This window comes from Megascapheus bottae, chromosome X (assembly GCF_031878675.1).
Source record: "Megascapheus bottae isolate mThoBot1 chromosome X, mThoBot2.hap1, whole genome shotgun sequence".
In the NCBI taxonomy this organism is placed as follows: domain Eukaryota; kingdom Metazoa; phylum Chordata; class Mammalia; order Rodentia; family Geomyidae; genus Megascapheus; species Megascapheus bottae.
The window spans coordinates 26,311,969-26,329,376 of NC_143547.1; the positions used below are offsets into that span (position 1 = coordinate 26,311,969).

The following is a 17,408-nucleotide window of genomic DNA, read 5'->3' on the forward strand; positions in this document are numbered from 1 at the left end:
AACCAGTGCTTCCAACACACACTCTCAGGCACTGGCTCTGCACAATGTCACGTGAATGAATGAATGAATTCTCCTTTACACAATAAGGACCATAATCTCTGTCTGCTTCTTTCTCATGGAGATAATAGGATGATGATTGGAAATAACTGTTGTGAGTGATACAGTTTATGACTTAGATGATGTTTGTGTCCTGACTGTTCAAACCTGTTTACAGAGTAGCCTTGTTTAGCTCTTGGGCTGTGAATAAATCTCCCAGTTCCTTAAATCTTAAGCATGTCACATTATGGTTCTCAATAGAAGCATTATTGACAATTTTTGTACAGCAACCCATCCCAGTACCTGGTCATTGGGCCTCCAGGCACTCGATGGCAGCAGCACTTTCAGGTAAGGGTTAGTTACCAGGGTAAGGTAGTTTAAAATATCAGAATTAATAAAAAAAAATATCATCCTGATGAATGAAGCATCCAAATACCAAAATATTACATAAGGATACCAGTCAGTATTACTTTTTCTCTTTTTATCTCAGGATTCAATATGACTCACATGGCATACTTACTGACCCTATCTTTTAAATGTTGATATCAGGCTTATTACACCAAATGGAAGACATAACACCAAAATATTATCTAGCTTTATTGCTAAGCTTTGACTCATCATTCAAGTGACACACCCAAGGCAAATACTAGTATGTTATTTCCCATTACCTCCTTGGCCTGAGAACCTCTGAAATGGGGGTGGGATGATTTTTCTCATATAACAAGCCCAGATGAAACTCCATAATGAAAATACTCTCTGGGTTCCTTGTATCTGTGCTGTACTCAAAGGATTGTGCATAAGCCCAAAGAATTATGGCCTGATTGCAGAGGAGAAATTAAAGGGAGAACAGAAGGTAGGAAAATTTGTACCAGCTGAGCTTGACTCTTCACATTCACTGCTGGGCCTGGTGATATAGGCCTATAATCCCAGCGTATCAAGGCTAAGGCAGAAAGATTATGAGTTCAATGTTAGTCTGAGATATCAATTAACTTGAAAGTCCAGGCAAGACTAGGCTACTTAGTGAGAACTTGTCAGGAAGAAAAAAGAAAGAAGGGAGGGAGGAAAAGAGGGAGGGAAAGAGGGAGAGAGAGGGAAAGAAAAAGGGAGAAAGGAAAGAAAGAAAAGGAAAAACCGGTAACTTTTCTAAGAGCCCCACAAAATAAGCATTAATGCACAAATCATTGGTCAGAAGGTTACTGAACAGCCAGCCAGGTTTACAATAGGGCAAAACCTAGATATGTAAGGCCACATAGGATGAGGCTAAATAAAAAGACCTCCAGGATGTAGAAACAAGAGCCATATAATGTGTCATTGTTGTTCTTAATGCACTATGTTATTTATCATCTTTTTATTGTCCCTTGGTTATCTCATATTTTTACAGTATTTTACCTTGTTATCTGATATACTGTATATATGTTTATTATTTGAAATAGGATAGGGAAGGGGGGAAAACAAGATGAGGGGCAGGGGTGAGGGGAGAGAAATGGGGACCAAAACATGAGAAAGGGTATCAATGTTTGTGAAGTAATGCACCTTCTATCTGCTGAATATAATGTAACCCTTCTATTAAGTACAATAAAAATATATGAAAAAAGAGGAGTAAATGAAGAATAAATGGCAAGAAGTAATCACCATAGAAGCATGCAGGATAAGAAATACTCTTTTCTGTGATTGCAAATAGCATTTTCTCTAATGGTCATGTGATAGTCTATCCAAGCAGGGTATTTTGATGGTCACTTGTAGAATTATGGATTAAAACCTGGACTTTTATCCTAAGCTGAGCACCACAGAAGCTGAACCTGACATGGATTTAGGTCTATGGCTTTATGAAGAGCATACTCTAGCCAGGTGCATGGCTCATGCCTGTAATCCTAGCAACTCAGGAGGTTGAGACTGAGGATTGAAATTTGAAGCCAGCCCAGGCAGGAAAGCCTGTGAGACTCTTTTCTGCAATTAACCAGCAAAAAGCTAGAAGTGGAGCTTTAGGTCAAGTGGTAGAATACTAGTCCTAAATGAAAAAAAAACTGGGGGACAGTGCCGAGGCCTTGAGTTCAAGCCCCAGGACCAACACACACACATGCACACACAGCACACACACACACACGTGCCCACACACACACACACACAGAGCACACTCTAGGAAGACGCCAGTAAGGATGTAACAGAAGTAGCAAAGTCAAGCAACAATGCATTTCTGATCAAGTTAAGCCTTGGCCTGATATATAAGAGGATATGGAACCTGAGTTACAATAGAAAGTTGCACTGACCCTTCCCTAAGGAAGCTGAGCCCCTTAGCCTTGATGAGTCAGTCAGTCATTGGCTGTATAGGCTTTAGAGAAGAACAACCTCAGTGCCCCTGAGAGTTGTAACTTCCATCAAGGGAAAGCAAGTCTCCTGAAGGTTTACAAACCACTGAGCAGCTTGACAAATCATATCCTACAGCTGGAAGATGGGAGTATCACCCCTGAATGCGGAAGTGGGTGGGTCTCAAGAGCATGACAATTTGAAGACACTCTCCAAAGAAATGCCTTTATTTTCACTTTGTGTTATTTGACAGCATATATGACCCCAGTTATAATGCTACATAGAACTAAGATCTATTGAAGAAAATTGGCAATGAGTTGAAAGTGCTTCATTTTAAGAAAACTGATTAACAAGTGTTAACTTGTTTTGTTGTGTGACTAATGGAGGAAGCACTTTAAAATTTGTTCTGGGTATTAACTAAGATCTAGTCTGTGGTTCCCAATCTCATAGAGCACATAAATATTTCATAATCTTAGGGTCTCATTTAAAGCTCAATGAATATTTAATAGAAGTTGACCAACAAAAGAACCCAAAGAATGATGTTGCATTTAGTTTGATCTGAAATGAGCACGTTTTTCGTATTCTCAAGTAGTCCAAAGCTAAAATCATTCCAGCTTCATGAAATATTCTACATAATTTTATAAGTAATTAAAGGACTGCAAAATAGGCTTGAAAGGCACATTATTAAATATTGAGGAAAACGTGAAATAAAATGAGTTTTCATCTTTAAATGCAAGAGAATTGTTTAATGCATTGCAGACTACATTACTTATTCAGTAGTAGATTAGTTAAAATATTGTCAATACATTCTCTTTTTGACATGAAGAAAAATTAGAATCATTTCTTTGTCACTTGTAAATTAAATATCCTATAAAACTGAGAATAACAGAAAAGCATGCATAATTGCCCCACGTCAGTCAGCTCAGAATTTTTTTTTGAGCTCTGGGTGTAATACAGAGCCAGGTAACGAAAATAAAAGACAAGAAATAAGGCTAAGTGCTGGTGGTTCAGGTCTGTAATTCTAGCAGCTCAGAAGCCTGAAATCTAAAGATTGTGGCTCAAAGCCAGAGGAAACAGTAAAGTCCATGAGACTCTTATCTCCAATGAACCACCAGAAAACTGGAACGGAGCTGTGGCTCAAAGTGGTAGAGCACTAGCCTTGAGTGAAAGAATTCCGAAATAGCACCCAGTTCAAGCCCCACAACAACAGAAAAAAAGACAAGAAATATTAGCTCACATTGAAAGTAGAGATGATATTTCCCAGAAGACTTCCTATGATCTGTTAGAGCTTTGTAAGTAGTAGAGCTGGGCTTAAAAAATGTGTGCTCTGGGCTGGGAGTGTGGCCTAGTGGTAGAATGCTTGCCTAGCATGCACAAAGTCCTGGGTTCTATTCCTAAGTATCACACAGAAAAAGCTGGAAATGGTGCTGTGGCTCAAGTGGTAGAGCTGTAGCACTGAAAAAGCTCAGGGACAGGGCTCAAGCCCTGAGTTTAAACCCCAGGACTGTGTGCCTTGATTGATATATCATATCACAGATGATATGGATAGAGTTGAACACATTTAAATTAGAATCAAAGCATTTTTAAGCCACCTAGGTTACAGGCTACCGACGAATCACCTGGTAAACCTGGCATACTATGATTTAAACTCTGTCTAGACCTGCATATCTTTTTTGATCACAGCGTCAAAAATAATCTGATAACAGGTTTTTGGGAGAATGGAACATAGGTCTATGAATGTGGGGCTATAGAACGGCTGTCTGATAAACAGCTTAAACTTGTAGCTCTGTCTTATAGGAAATAAGTTTTGGATTTCCTTTCTCTTAATCTTGGTTCTTCCTGAAGATACTCAAAAGCTGGGAATATAACATGGTACAGCGCTTGTCTAGCATGCTTCATTCCCTGAGTTTGATCCCCAACGCCATTAAAAAAAGAGAGAGGATACTGAACTGTGCTCGTGTTTTCAAATGTTGATATGTCAATGTGTGTTTATCAATCAATCTTTGTGTGAGTATACTAATTATTATGCATGTGTTTGTGGGTATATATGTATGGCACTTCTTTCCTTCACTTTCACTATTCTCACCATAGGGGTGAGGAACCAGAGTTATTGTGGAGAAAAGAGGAGAAGGCATTTTCTCTGTTCCCAATTAATACTACAATTAGAATTAAAATGACTGGGAGCTCCTCAGCAAAAGTTATGTGAGCTCATATGAAATTAATGAGTTTCTACTGAGGTGCAGATTTTCTTGCCCAGAGTAGGGCCGGATTAAAGGTTGATAAGAATTACCTAGGTGCTGCAGAAAACTAAAGTTGGATCTTTCTTTGTCACCCTGCACTAGAATTAACTCCAAATGGATCAAAGACCTCGAGGTAAAAGCTGACACACTGAAAATTTTACAAGAAGAAATAGGAGATACACTAGGCCTCCTTGACACAAGTCGAAACTTTCTTAATAAGGACCAAGAATCACAACAAATCAGAGAAAGGCTGGATAAGTGGGACTGCATTAAACTGCAGAGCTTTTGTATGGCAAAGGACATAGCTAGCAAATTAATTAGGAAGCCTACAGAGTGGGAGAAGATCTTCACCAACCATACAACAGACAAAGGCCTCATATCTAAAATATATCAACAACTCAAAAAATTGAATCACTCCAAAACTAATCTCCAAAGTAACAACCATCCCATTAAAAAATGGGCCAAAGACTTAAAGAGAGTCTTCTCTGAAGAAGAAACAAAAATGTCCTATAGACACATGAAGAAATGCTCAACATCTCTGGTCATAAAAGAAATGCAAATCAAAGCAACTCTAAGATTCCACCTCACTCCAGTTAGAATGGCCAGGATCAAGAAATCTAATAACAACAGATGTTGGAGGGGATGTGGCCAGGAGGGATCACTACTACACTGTTGGTGGGAGTGCAAACTCATTCAACCACTATGGAAAGCAGTATGGCAGTTCCTCAAAGACTGAACATAGAGCTCCCCTATGACCCAGCAATTCCACTACTTGGCATTTATCCAACCGTCCAGAAACAAGGGCATATTAAATCCACTAGCACAATGATGTTCATTGCAGCACTATTTAGCACAGCAAAGATATGGAACTAACCCAGATGTCTCTCAGTTGATGAGTGGATCAACAAGATGTGGTATTTATACACAATGGAATTCTATGCTGCTATCAGAAAGAATGACATTGCCCCATTTGTAAGGAAATGGAAAGACTTAAGAAAAATATCATATTAAGTGAAGTAAGCCAGACTCAAAGGAACATAGGCCCAATAGTCTCCCTCATTTGTCCTAATCAGTAGAAACCTTAGGGTCTCCTAGCAGAGATTTACAATAGAATAAAATTTAGAGACATAAGGCCAAATAGTATGACACTAAATGTAAGCACCTCCAGGATAAGGAAACAAAAGCCATATAATGAGTGATTGTTGTCCTTAATATACTATGTTATCTCTCATCTCTTTTTCTGTCCCTTGGTTATCTCATATTGTTACAGTATTTTACCTTGTTATCTGATATGCTTAATTTGAAATTGGATAGGGAAGGGGGGAAATCAAGATAAGCAGGGGAAGGGTGGGAGGGAAATGGGGACCATGTCATGAGAAAGGGTATCAATGCTTATGAAGTTAAGCACCTTCTATCTGGTGAATATAATGTAACCCTTCTATTAATCACAATAAAAATATTTTTAAAAAAGAAGTAATGTACCCACTACCTGATGAATGTAACTGTAACCCCTCTATATGTTACCCCAGTAATAAAATTCAATTGAAAAAAAAGAACTACAAAAAAAAAAGAATTACCTAGGTGCTAGGTACAAATGGCAAGTGCTTCTTATCCTAGCTAGTCAAGAGACTGAGATCTAAGGATCATGGTTGGAAGCCACTCAGATCAAACACATCAAGACTCTTGTGTCCAATTAATTGGCAAAAATCCATAATTGGAGACAGTCATAACTCATATGCTAGAGCACTAGAGCTAGATTCAAGTTCCTATTTAAAATAAAAGAATTACAAAATATAAACAGCACTTTGAAATTATTGTACCTTATCAGAGTCAGCAGAACAAGGGGAATTTTGTTTGTTGTTGTTTAGGGTATTTTTGTTATTGACTTTAGGGTCTTTTAACCTAAGGCTAGCTAAGGAATGGTTTTGGTTAAAGAATACAAAATTAAGTTAGGAGAAATAAGCTTAAGAGGTCTATTGTACAGCAAGTACTGTATACTTGAAAAAGCTGAGAGTAGATTTTGAGTGTTCTCATTATACACATACATACAAAATAAGTTTGTGAGGTAATACATATGCTAATTAGTCGGATTTTGCTATTCCACAATGCATACATATTTCAAAACAACATGTTGTATATCATAAATATATACTCATCCTTAGTATCTGTGGGGAAATGGTTCCAGGACCTCTGTAGAGAACAAAACCTATGCAAATAGAACCTATACATATCCTTTTATACTCTACATTTTCTCTAGTTAACTTATAACTGCTAATACAAAGTAAACGCTATGTAAATAGTTGAGCTGTATTCTTTTAGGGAAGAATGACAAGAAAATAGAGTCTGTGTTCAGTAGGGACACAATTTTTCCCATGTTTTCAACTGTAAGATGGTTGAATCCAAAAATGTGGAACCTACAGATACTGACAGTCAATTGTATATAATTTTTTCTATTTAAAGACAATGAAAAGGAGTGTTAAAAAAAATAAAGGCAACATTTTTTTTGCCAATCCTGGGCTTGAGCTCAGGGTCTGAACACTGTCCTTGGACTTTCTCAAGGCTAGAGCTCTACCACTTGAGCCTCAGCACCACTTCAGGCTTTTTCTATATATGTGGTACCAAGGAATTGAACCTGGGTCTTCGTGCATGCTAGGCAAGCACTTTAAGCACTAGGCCAAATTCCCGGCCCCAATAAAGGCAACATTAAACATATAAGCCAAAAAGAAACCAGACCTAGTCTTAAGATTTATGTTGAAGATGCTTATCCCTTCAAATCTACATGCAAAACTGGAAAATCATCTCTCCCAATGTCCTGTCACTTACCTGTTTATCAAAAGCTACCCACGATGGCTTATCACATCCATCTCCTTTAGGATAGACACTGTACTTAGGCTTCACCTTTTGACCAAACATCGGTTCTCCGCCTATTCCAGGTTTGTCTTCATTCACCAGCATCCTAACATTATTGCAAAATCCCCAGTGTTGGGATCTATGAAACTTCTCTTTGCCAATCTGTGAATATAAGAGATGACAGAAAAATCATCAGTTGCGTTCTCTGATTTTTCTTATCCTTTTTGAAAGTAAGTACTGTGTCCCATATCCATATTTTTCCATTCCTAAACATATATGGAATGACAAAGAATTATGATTAATCTTTATCCAGTAAGCTATGTCACATTTTAAATTCACTTCATTTTAACTAAGGCAAAATCTTTGAAAAGTGGTAAGAATAAACCTAATGTTCCATTCTATTTAAAACATGTCAAAATAACAATTTCTGCAAGTGAACATTTAGAACATTAGCTTGCTAATTGGTCTTATTTGCTTGCTTATTTGCCAAGAATGTAAACAGAAAAAAAAGAAGAAGAAAAACAAATTCCTCTGCTTTAGAGCAAAAATGTCATGATTCTCCACACACAGAAGCTTAACCATTATTTCCACCAAAAGAGAAAATAAAATCCTGTCCTCATTAAAATAAACTTAACAGTAAATTCCTCAGAGCCCACATTGTCCTCACTGGAAAACCTTGCCTCTCAGCTTTTTTTATGTGCATTGCGTGGACAGAGAAAAGAGGCACAGATGATGCCGCCAAAGGTAACAAGGATGTGGGCCAACACTAATTCTCATGCACTGCTGCTGGGAAAAGTCAAGCAGGGCAACTAATGAGACAGTAGAGATGGATGGAAGGAAGGATGTAAAAAGAAGCAAGTTGTTAATGACTTAGACTATTTTAGCCTGAGCAACTAGAAGGATGGTGTTTTGTGCAGTGTGATGTGAAAGAGTAGGAGAGAACCAGCCAGACACAGGAATCCAGAATTCTATTTTGTACAGGCTGAGTTTCAGATACCACTTTGATAGGTATGTAGAAATGGGGGAAAGCAGGTGGCTATGTGAGTATAAAGTCGAGGAAAAAGGTCAAGGGCAGACAAAAAAGTGAGACATCATTTGATGGCTGGTATAGAAGGCGATGGTACTGGATGGAATGATCTTGCAGAAAAGAAGTCCAAGACACAGCCTTAAAATAGCTCAGTGTTAACATTTGGGAAGATAATGTAGAATTAGCAAAGGAGACTAAAAAGAAGTAGCTGGTGTGAGAAAGAAAACCAGGATGACTTAGTGTCATGGAAACTATAAAGAAAAGCATCTAAAGAAAGAAGGCATGATTAACTGGGTCAAATGCTAATGATAAATCAAATAAAGATGAGACTTGAGACTTGACCCCTAATTTGGCAACATGGAGATGGCTATGATCTTGATAAAAAGGGTTTTGGCAGAGTCACAGGAACAAAAATATACTGTGAACCATATGGCTTTTTGAATAGCTCTTGGTAAGGTATTACAAATCAAAACTCTTGAGTTTCTTAGTATTTATAATTTCCTTAAAATAATCCAACCTTAGAAAAACGTAAGAAATAAATTTTGTTTAACTATCATCACCCCTTGAAGTCTTCTCTGGCTTTTAGACATTCTGTCCATGCACAGATCTCCATATAAAATCATAAAGTTCATCCTGTTTTAATCTATGTACTTGCCTATTGACTCACAGAACTATCACTATGTAAAATACAGAACTCAATAATATTAAAAATAATAATGAAAGATGAGGCTGGGGCCAATGGCTTTTGCCTATAATTCTAGCTACTAAGGAAGCTGAGATCTAAGGATCATGGCTCAAACACACTAGAATTTTATCTCCAATTAATCTGCAAAAGTCATGACTGCAGGCATAACATAAGGGCAGAATGCCAATCACGACCAACAAAAGCCAAGTGAGAGCATGGAAGGCCCTGAGTTCAAGGTCCAGTATTGGCAACAAAACTTTAAAAATAACAACAACAACAGATAAGGCCCTTGAAAGAGCAGCAGTGGTACAGGCAGAAACAAAGCTTCTTACACAGTCTGTTATTTATTCATTCATCTATTCATTCACTTAACAAACCAGCCCCCATTTGTATATCTTTGTATTTCTCAGACAGCCACAACTCTACTTAGATATTACATTATAATTATTTATGAGTTTGTATTTGCCACCAGATTTTGTACTTCATGAGAATGAGGGACCACAGATTTTGGTACACAGTAGGCATTCATTGAGTATCTGTCGAGTAACTAGAACATAAGATCTGATCTATTTTTCAATGATCAGATAGTCACTGTGATCTTTCCTTGTCTACATCATCCTTACAGCTAATATAAACACTTAGAATTCTGAGGGTAAAGGTGAGGAAAAAAAGCAACACAAAGCACAGAGCAGGAGATCTGACATCGGAGACCTGGTAGAGTCACATTCCAGCTTTGTCATGTGTTACCATGTGATCATTACCCCATGACCATTATTAGTACTATTTGTCTGGAGGCTCTGGCTTTGCTAGATCTGAATTGAGAAGTGACATTTCTGCTTCATAGGATAGTGGTTAGGACTGAGTGAGAAAATGTTTGGAATTGTAGCTGTTAGCATCTCGGAATTACTCAAAAGTAAAGATTTGGTACCAGCTTTTAGAGAGAATTGAGAGCTCTGGTTTTAAAAAAAAAAGACCAAGTATTATTTATTCCAAGTAAGCAACTTCACTGCTAAAATGTTTCTTTTCCAAAGAGATTTCTAAAACATTTAATAAAATATACAATGAACATTTGATATGACTTAGAACTGAATTTTCTACATTTGATTACACAATTTTATAGTTTTCTCTCCCTTTTATGGCCCTATTTGCCATAATATTTCTTTCATGAATATGTATGAATTGATTATTTCCTAGTCAAGAGTCACTATTTTTAGCTGGGTGCAGGTAGCTGGCTCATGCCTGTAATCCTACTGATTCAGGAGGCTGAGATCTAGAGGATAGCTGTTTCAAGCCAGCCTAGACAGAAAAATATGTGAGGTTCTGTCTCCAAAATAACTAGCAAAATGCTGTTCTGGAGGCATGGTTTAAGTGGTAGAACACCAGATATGAGGAAGAAAGCCAAGCAAGAGTCCAAGGCCCTGGGATTAAGCCCAGTTACAAACACTAAAAAAGTCATTTTAACATCACTCATCATTTTCCCATGAAAGCAGGGTCACATTCTATCTTATTAATCATTTAGCATCTAACACAGGGCATGATAGTGGTGCAATGAATAATTCATGCAATTAAATACACCTTTCAATTTTTTGCCAGTCCTAGAGCTTGAACTCAGAGCCTGAGCACTGTCCTTGGGCTTTCTCAAGGCTAGCACTCCATCACTTTAGCCACAGAACCACCTCCAGCTTTTTCTTTATATGTGGTACTGAGGAATGGAATCCAGGGCTTTGTACTAGGCAAGTACACTACAACTAGACTGTGCTCTCAGCCCATACCTTCCAATTTTTGCTACCTATTTATTTATTTAGCCGTCCTGGGGCTTGCACTCAGGGCCAGAGCACTGTCCATGGCCTTTCTCGAGGCTAAAGCTCTACACTTGAGCCACAGCACCACTTCTGGGTTTTTTCTATGTATGTGGTACGGAGGAATTGAACTCCAATCTTTGTGCATGCTAAACAAGCACTCTACTACTAGGCCAAACTCCCAGCCCCTCCAAATTTTAAGATTTTTTTTTTGGCGGCCAGCCATTGCAAACAGCAGGCCCCCATGCATACAGTAATAAGACTGCAGGAATTCAAAGGACTGTGTTACCAGATGATAAAAGCTAGAGACAGATTCAGGTAGAATTTGAGTCTCAAATGGGTGCTGAACCATGCACTAAATTTATCTGGAAGAGAAAACAAAAATGTTGGGCCATGTTGAAGGACAAGGACCAAAGCCAACTAGATTCAGGGAAATTTCAGCAATAATAAGTGAAGTTTTAAAAGTGAATATGGAAAAGAATGCACAAAAGCATTCCACAACAAAATTAGATACTTAAAAATTATATCTTAGGAAAAATGCTCATGTTTCTGCCACTTTTTTTGGAAGTACTGAGGTTTGGATCTCACACTTCACACTCAGTAAACAGGTACTCTGACACTTTAGGCACATCCCCAGGCATTTATTTATATATACTTTTTAGCTAGTTACAGGGTTTGAGGGCTTGCTTTATATGCTTGCTCACTTTCCTTGCTTATGGCTAGCACTGTACCTCTTAAGTATAACTTCAGCCTAGTTTTTTGCTAGTTATTTTAGAGATGGAGTTTCTGGGACTTTCCTAAGCTGCTTTTGAACCAAAATCCTTAGATCTCAACTTCCTGAGTAGCTATGACTAGAAATAATTCCTTTTTTTTTTTATCTTTTTCTTCACATTACTGAGGTTTGAACTCAGGACGTTGATCTTGATGGCTTTGCTTGCTTAGCTGGTGTTCTACCACGGTGTCCATAGCCCCTTTCCTGTGTTTTCTGGATTTTATCCCCAGCACTACGCACACGCACACACACACACACACACACACACACACACACACACACACACACACACGAATGCTAAGATCAAGGAGAACATTCAGATTCACAGGCATTGCATCGCATCATTGCATCTGTGGCTGGTTCTGCAAAGTTTGTTGGTTCCTAATCCTCTTTTCCCTTTCTTATCTTCAAAGATACGTAATTTTCCAACATCCCTTATACAAAAATACTCAGTTGACTTAATTTTGGCACATGAGATGGAGGGGAAAAAAACCTATGGGGACATTACTGGGAAATAATTTGTCTTGTTATATAAGAACCATTTCCCTTCCTTGTCCTTACCACTTACCTTTATTATGAATAGCTTTGATGAGTAAAAATGAAGCAACTATTTCACAATGGTGAGAGCACAGCCTATGAACAAAACTCCAATATTCTGAAGATGCTTCAACAAACAGAAAGAGGGCCTTTAACAATATTAATCAGCTAAAAGCACGACACCTCCAGAGCTCTTCTCATGTGAGAGAATTAATTTGGCTTAAATTACTGTCAGGCATCATAAGACTTATAGCCAAATGTGTCCTAGGAGGTGACACAGCAATAAAGCTCCATACAGAATGTAAAGTAACCCAAGTTAAGTGTGTGATACATAAATGCAAGTATAGGCAAAAGGATTGTAATTTATGGGCTCCTAATTAACATGGAATAGTATGTCATTACCCAAATATGATTGTCAGCATCAAGAGGTGGCTCAGTCTGAAGTAATATAATTTCCAGTATATTTCTTTTTACTACTGGGGACAAAGTGATGTTAAATATCTTTAATGTATTTATTTACTATATGTTTTTATTAAATAAATGTCTCTTCAAACCCTTTTGTCATTTTTAATTGGATTATTTTCTGGTTTCATTATTGTGTTTTAGGAATTTATTATATATTCCTGGTCTAAGTCCATTGCTTTCTCTTTTAAAAAAGTCTTTTTTGATGGTGCCTTTTGAAGTATAACTTTGGCAATTTATTACATAATGGTTTGTAATAGCAAAATACTAGAAATAATAAGTAAAAATCAAAAAAAGGATGAGCTATCCAGGCACTGATATCTTATGCTTGTGATTCTAGCTACTCAGGAGGCTAAGATCTGAGGGTCACAGTTAGAAGCCAACCTAAGTGGGAAAATCCACGAGGCTCTTCTCTTCAAATAACCACTAGTAAACAGGAAGTGGTGCTGCAGCTCAAAGTGGTACAGCACTAGCCTTGAGCAAAAGAGCTTGGTGACATCACCCAAGCCTTGAGTTCAAGCCCATGACAACAGCAACAAGAACAAAGAGGACAGGGTAAATAAACTGCTCTACATCTGCATAGTAGAGCAGCCTCATAGCTGTGAAAAGTGATGAGAAAATTGTTGTATAGTGCTACAAAGTGACCTCTAAGATGCACCATTAAAATTTGATACTACCATCTATTTAATACAGAGAAAAATGTAAATATGTAAGTATCTGCCACTTTAAACAAACAAGAATTTTCCAAGCCAGGGCTGGGAGTTTGGCCTAGTGATCGTGTGCTTGCCTAGCATGCACAAAGACCTGGGTTCGATTTCTCTGTACCACATATATAGAAAAAGCCAATAATGGTGCTGTGGCTCAAGTGGTAGAGTGATAGCTTTGAGGACAAAGCCCAAGGACAGTGCTCAGGCCCTGAGTTCAAGCCCCAGGACTGGAAAAAAACTAATTTGCCAGGGCAGGTGCTGATGACTCACACATTTAATCCTAGATACTCAGGACGCTGAGATATGAAGATTGCTGTTCAAAGCTAGCCCAGGCAGGAAAGTCCATGAGACTTATATCTCCAATTAACCCCCAGAAAACCGGAAGTAGCAGTGTGGCTCAAGGTGTGGAGCTCTAGTCTTGAGCAAAGCACAGGGACAGTGTCCAGCCCCTGAGTTCAAGCCTGAAGACAGACAGACACAGACACACAGACACACAGACACACAGACACAGACACACACACACACACACACACACACAGAATTTACCATTTAAAAATGGGAGTCAATAATTCTAAGGTCAATAAATAGAAAAAGTTACTTATGGAGAGAGGGAACCGGGAAAAATGTGTGTCCCCCCCCCGCATTATTTTTAATTCTGGTCCCAGGACTTGAACTAGGCACTAGTGATTCATACCTGTAATCCAGCTACTCAGAAAGCTGAGATCAGAGGTTCTGAAATCTGAGGTTCAACAGCCGGCCTGGATAGGAAAGTCTGTGAGACTCTTTTTTTTTTTTATGCCAGTCCTATTGCAGTCAGAGCCTGAGCACTGTCCTTAGACTTTCTCAAGGCTAGAGCTCTACCACTTGAGCCTCAGCACCATTCCCAGCTTTTTTTCTATGTATGTGGTATTGAGGAATCGAACCCAGCTCTTCGTGCATACTAGGCAAGCACTCTACCACTAGGCCAAACTCCCGGCCCTGTGAGACTCTTATCTCCACTTAGCCACACAATATTTTATATAGATATATTTATATATGTAGAAGATAGTTATATATAATATAGATAATTTTATAGTCTCTAGGCTTATTTTAAGAGAATGAAAATTCAAGCCACAAATGGAGAAATAATTCACAGCACTTGTACAACAATGGACTTCTATCCAGAATGAATTTTTGAAAAGTCAATGATAAGGAGCCCAATTAAATACATGGACTGACATTTCTGAATAGAGGTGGTACTCAAATGGCCCAAAATAATTAATCAATTAAAGGAACCCATGAAAAGATGTTCTACTTCGGGCCGGGAGTTTGGCCTAGTGGTTAAAGTGCTTGCCTAGCATGCATGAAGACCCGGGTTCGATTCCTCGGTACCACATACATAGAAAAAAGCCAGAAGCTGAAGCTCAAGTGGTAGAGCTCTAGCCTTGAGAAAGTCCAAGGACAGTGCTCAGGCCCTGAGCTCAAGCCCAGGACTGGCAAAAAAAAAAAAAAAAAGATGTTCTACTTCCTAGCCACTAGAGTCATAAAAATTAAAATAAGATACACTATAGATCTAATAAAATGACTCAAAAGCAAAAATATGAAAAGTGTTAATTGCTCAGAAGAATTTTGAATAACAGGAACTCATTCATTGGTGGTGGGAAGACAAAGTGAAAGACAGTAGGTGATTTCTTTGAAAGTTAAGAATCCTTCTGCCATATGGGCAGTTGAGATTTTGTGAAAATTAAGTATTCTGCCATTCACAGGAAAGAAATGACTATTTGCCTGCAGTTTTCAACTTCTTCTATGTGTAAGTAAAGCTTTCCTAAGGCCAGAAATCTCATTTCAGTTGAAAATGAAATCACTGGGTCTTTGTCTCAATTCTGATCCACAACTGATATTTCTATGGAAAAGTACAAGCATGGTTTCACACTGGAGAGATAAATGCTATTCTTTCCATGTTTTTTTTAAGTAACACTCGTACATATGGATGTCCATATATTCTAATCTTATACCTACCCATGTTTGAGCTTGATCATGCCCACTAATAAAAACTTAAAAGTCTGTATAGTACTGTCTTAAGGTTTTAGGAACCTTATTTATTTAGCACTATCAAGGTATTTTCTGTTGTAAATAGCTTTAAGTAGGATGAACATACAATCTCTAATTACATCAACAGGACCTAATTTTGGAAAAAATAAATTCTACCTTAGATAAAGACAGAAACAATAACCGTAACCTTCACCAGAAATGTAATATAAAATGTATTATACTGATTTAGGAGTTTTGGTGGGATGTATGTGTTTTTTTTTTAAATTTTTGCTTGTTTGTGTCAGTGTTGGATCTTAGACTCAGGGTCTCACATGTTTATTTGGCTTTTTCCTACTCATAGCTGGTACTCTACCACTTGAGATATACCTCCACTTCTGGCTAGTTAATTGGAGTTAATTCTAGCTAGTTAATTGGAGTCGCTCAGATTTGTTTGACAGGCCTGGCTTTAAATTGTGATCCTCAAATCTCAACCTCCTTCATAGCTAGGATTCCAGGTGCAAGCCACCATTCCTAGAAAGTTGTTGGGTTATTCAATTTTTAATATGAAAAGGGAAGAGGAGAGGGAAAAGGAAAGAAAAGAGAAAAGGGAAAGGGAAGGAAAAGGAGGGATGGGGGAGAGAAAGGGAGGAAGGAAAGGAAAAACAGAAAGAAAATGAAAGGGAGACAAGAAGGAGAGAAAAGAGGGAGAGAGGGAAGGAAGGAACAAAATAAGGTAAGTTTAACTACCTGTTTTGGATTTTGTCTGAAAAAAAAATCTGGCTAAAACTGGACACTACTGGCTCATACCTGTAATTCATTTTTTTATTTTTTTTTACCAGTCTTGGGCTTGAGCTCAGGGCCTAAGCCCTGTTCTTAGACTTTCTCAAGTCTAGAGCTCTACCACTTGAGCCTCAGCACCACTTCTGGCTTTTTTCTATGCATATGGTACTGAGGAATCAAACCAGCATCTTTGTGAATGCTAGGCAAGCACTCTACCACTAGGCCAAACTCCTGGCCCCTCATACCTATAATTCTAGCTACTCTGGAGCCTGAGATCTGAGAATCATGGTTCAAAGTCAGCCTGGGAAGGAATGTTTGTGAGACTTTTATCTCCAATTAACCACAAAAGCTTTAGTTCAAGTGGTAGAACACTAGCCTTGGACACAAAAAAGGCTCAGGGACAGTGCTCAGGCCCTGAATTCAAGCCCCCAGTACTGGCAAAAAAAATATGGCTCTAAAATCCATTATTCTTATTCCTACCATATACCCTATTATCATTCCTCAGTAACAACTCTGCAATATAAACTAGTTTTAGGCTTAATACCTAAGGGAAAGGAGAAAAAAATGAAGTAGGAAATTTTATAAGAAAAAACAACCTCCATTTCCCTCTGAGATAATGCACTTGCTTTAGAGGTCATAGAAAACCTTGTGGGAAAGAGAAAGAACTGGTGAATGTTGAATCAAATTCAAAGATTCACAGACTCTCCCCTCTTCAATTAAGGATGGAACGTAGGACTATGGAACGTAGGACTCTGTGCATCCTAGGCAACTGCTCTCTCTACCACTGAAATATGACAGTAGTCCAGTCCAGAAAAGTGTCATTTTTTAATTAAAAAAAAAACACATAAGCCAGGGGCAGTGGCTCACACCGGTAATCCCAGCTACTCAGGAGGCTGAGATCTGAGGATCAAGGCTTAAAGCCAGCCTGGGCACAAAAGGACCTGAGACTCTCCAGTTAACCTCAATAAAATGGGAAGTGGGGCTTGGCTCAAGGGGAGGACAGTAGCCTTGAGCTGAAGAGCTCAGGGACAGCGCCCAGGCCTAGTTCAAGCCCCAGGACCCACAAAAAAGCACATAATTATGACTAGAGGTGTAACTGAAGCTGTAGAGTGCCTGCTTAACCTATAAACCTATTCTGGAGAGGCTGAGGCAGAAGAATCAAGAATTTGAGGCTAGTCTGTGCTAGGTAGAATGACTGT

At 38.4% G+C, this 17,408-nt stretch overlaps 1 protein-coding gene across 1 annotated transcript in view; it reads right to left on the bottom strand.

Moving 5' to 3' along the window:
- The window catches only part of Efhc2 (EF-hand domain containing 2), a 175,551-nt gene that overhangs the window by 155,298 nt on the left and 2,845 nt on the right, over window positions 1-17,408 (bottom strand). Inside the window, exon 2 of the mRNA XM_090325832.1 lies at window positions 7,404-7,592. Within this exon, the coding sequence (XP_090181958.1) occupies window positions 7,404-7,592 (189 nt within the window). The remainder of the gene's footprint in view (window positions 1-7,403; window positions 7,593-17,408) is intronic.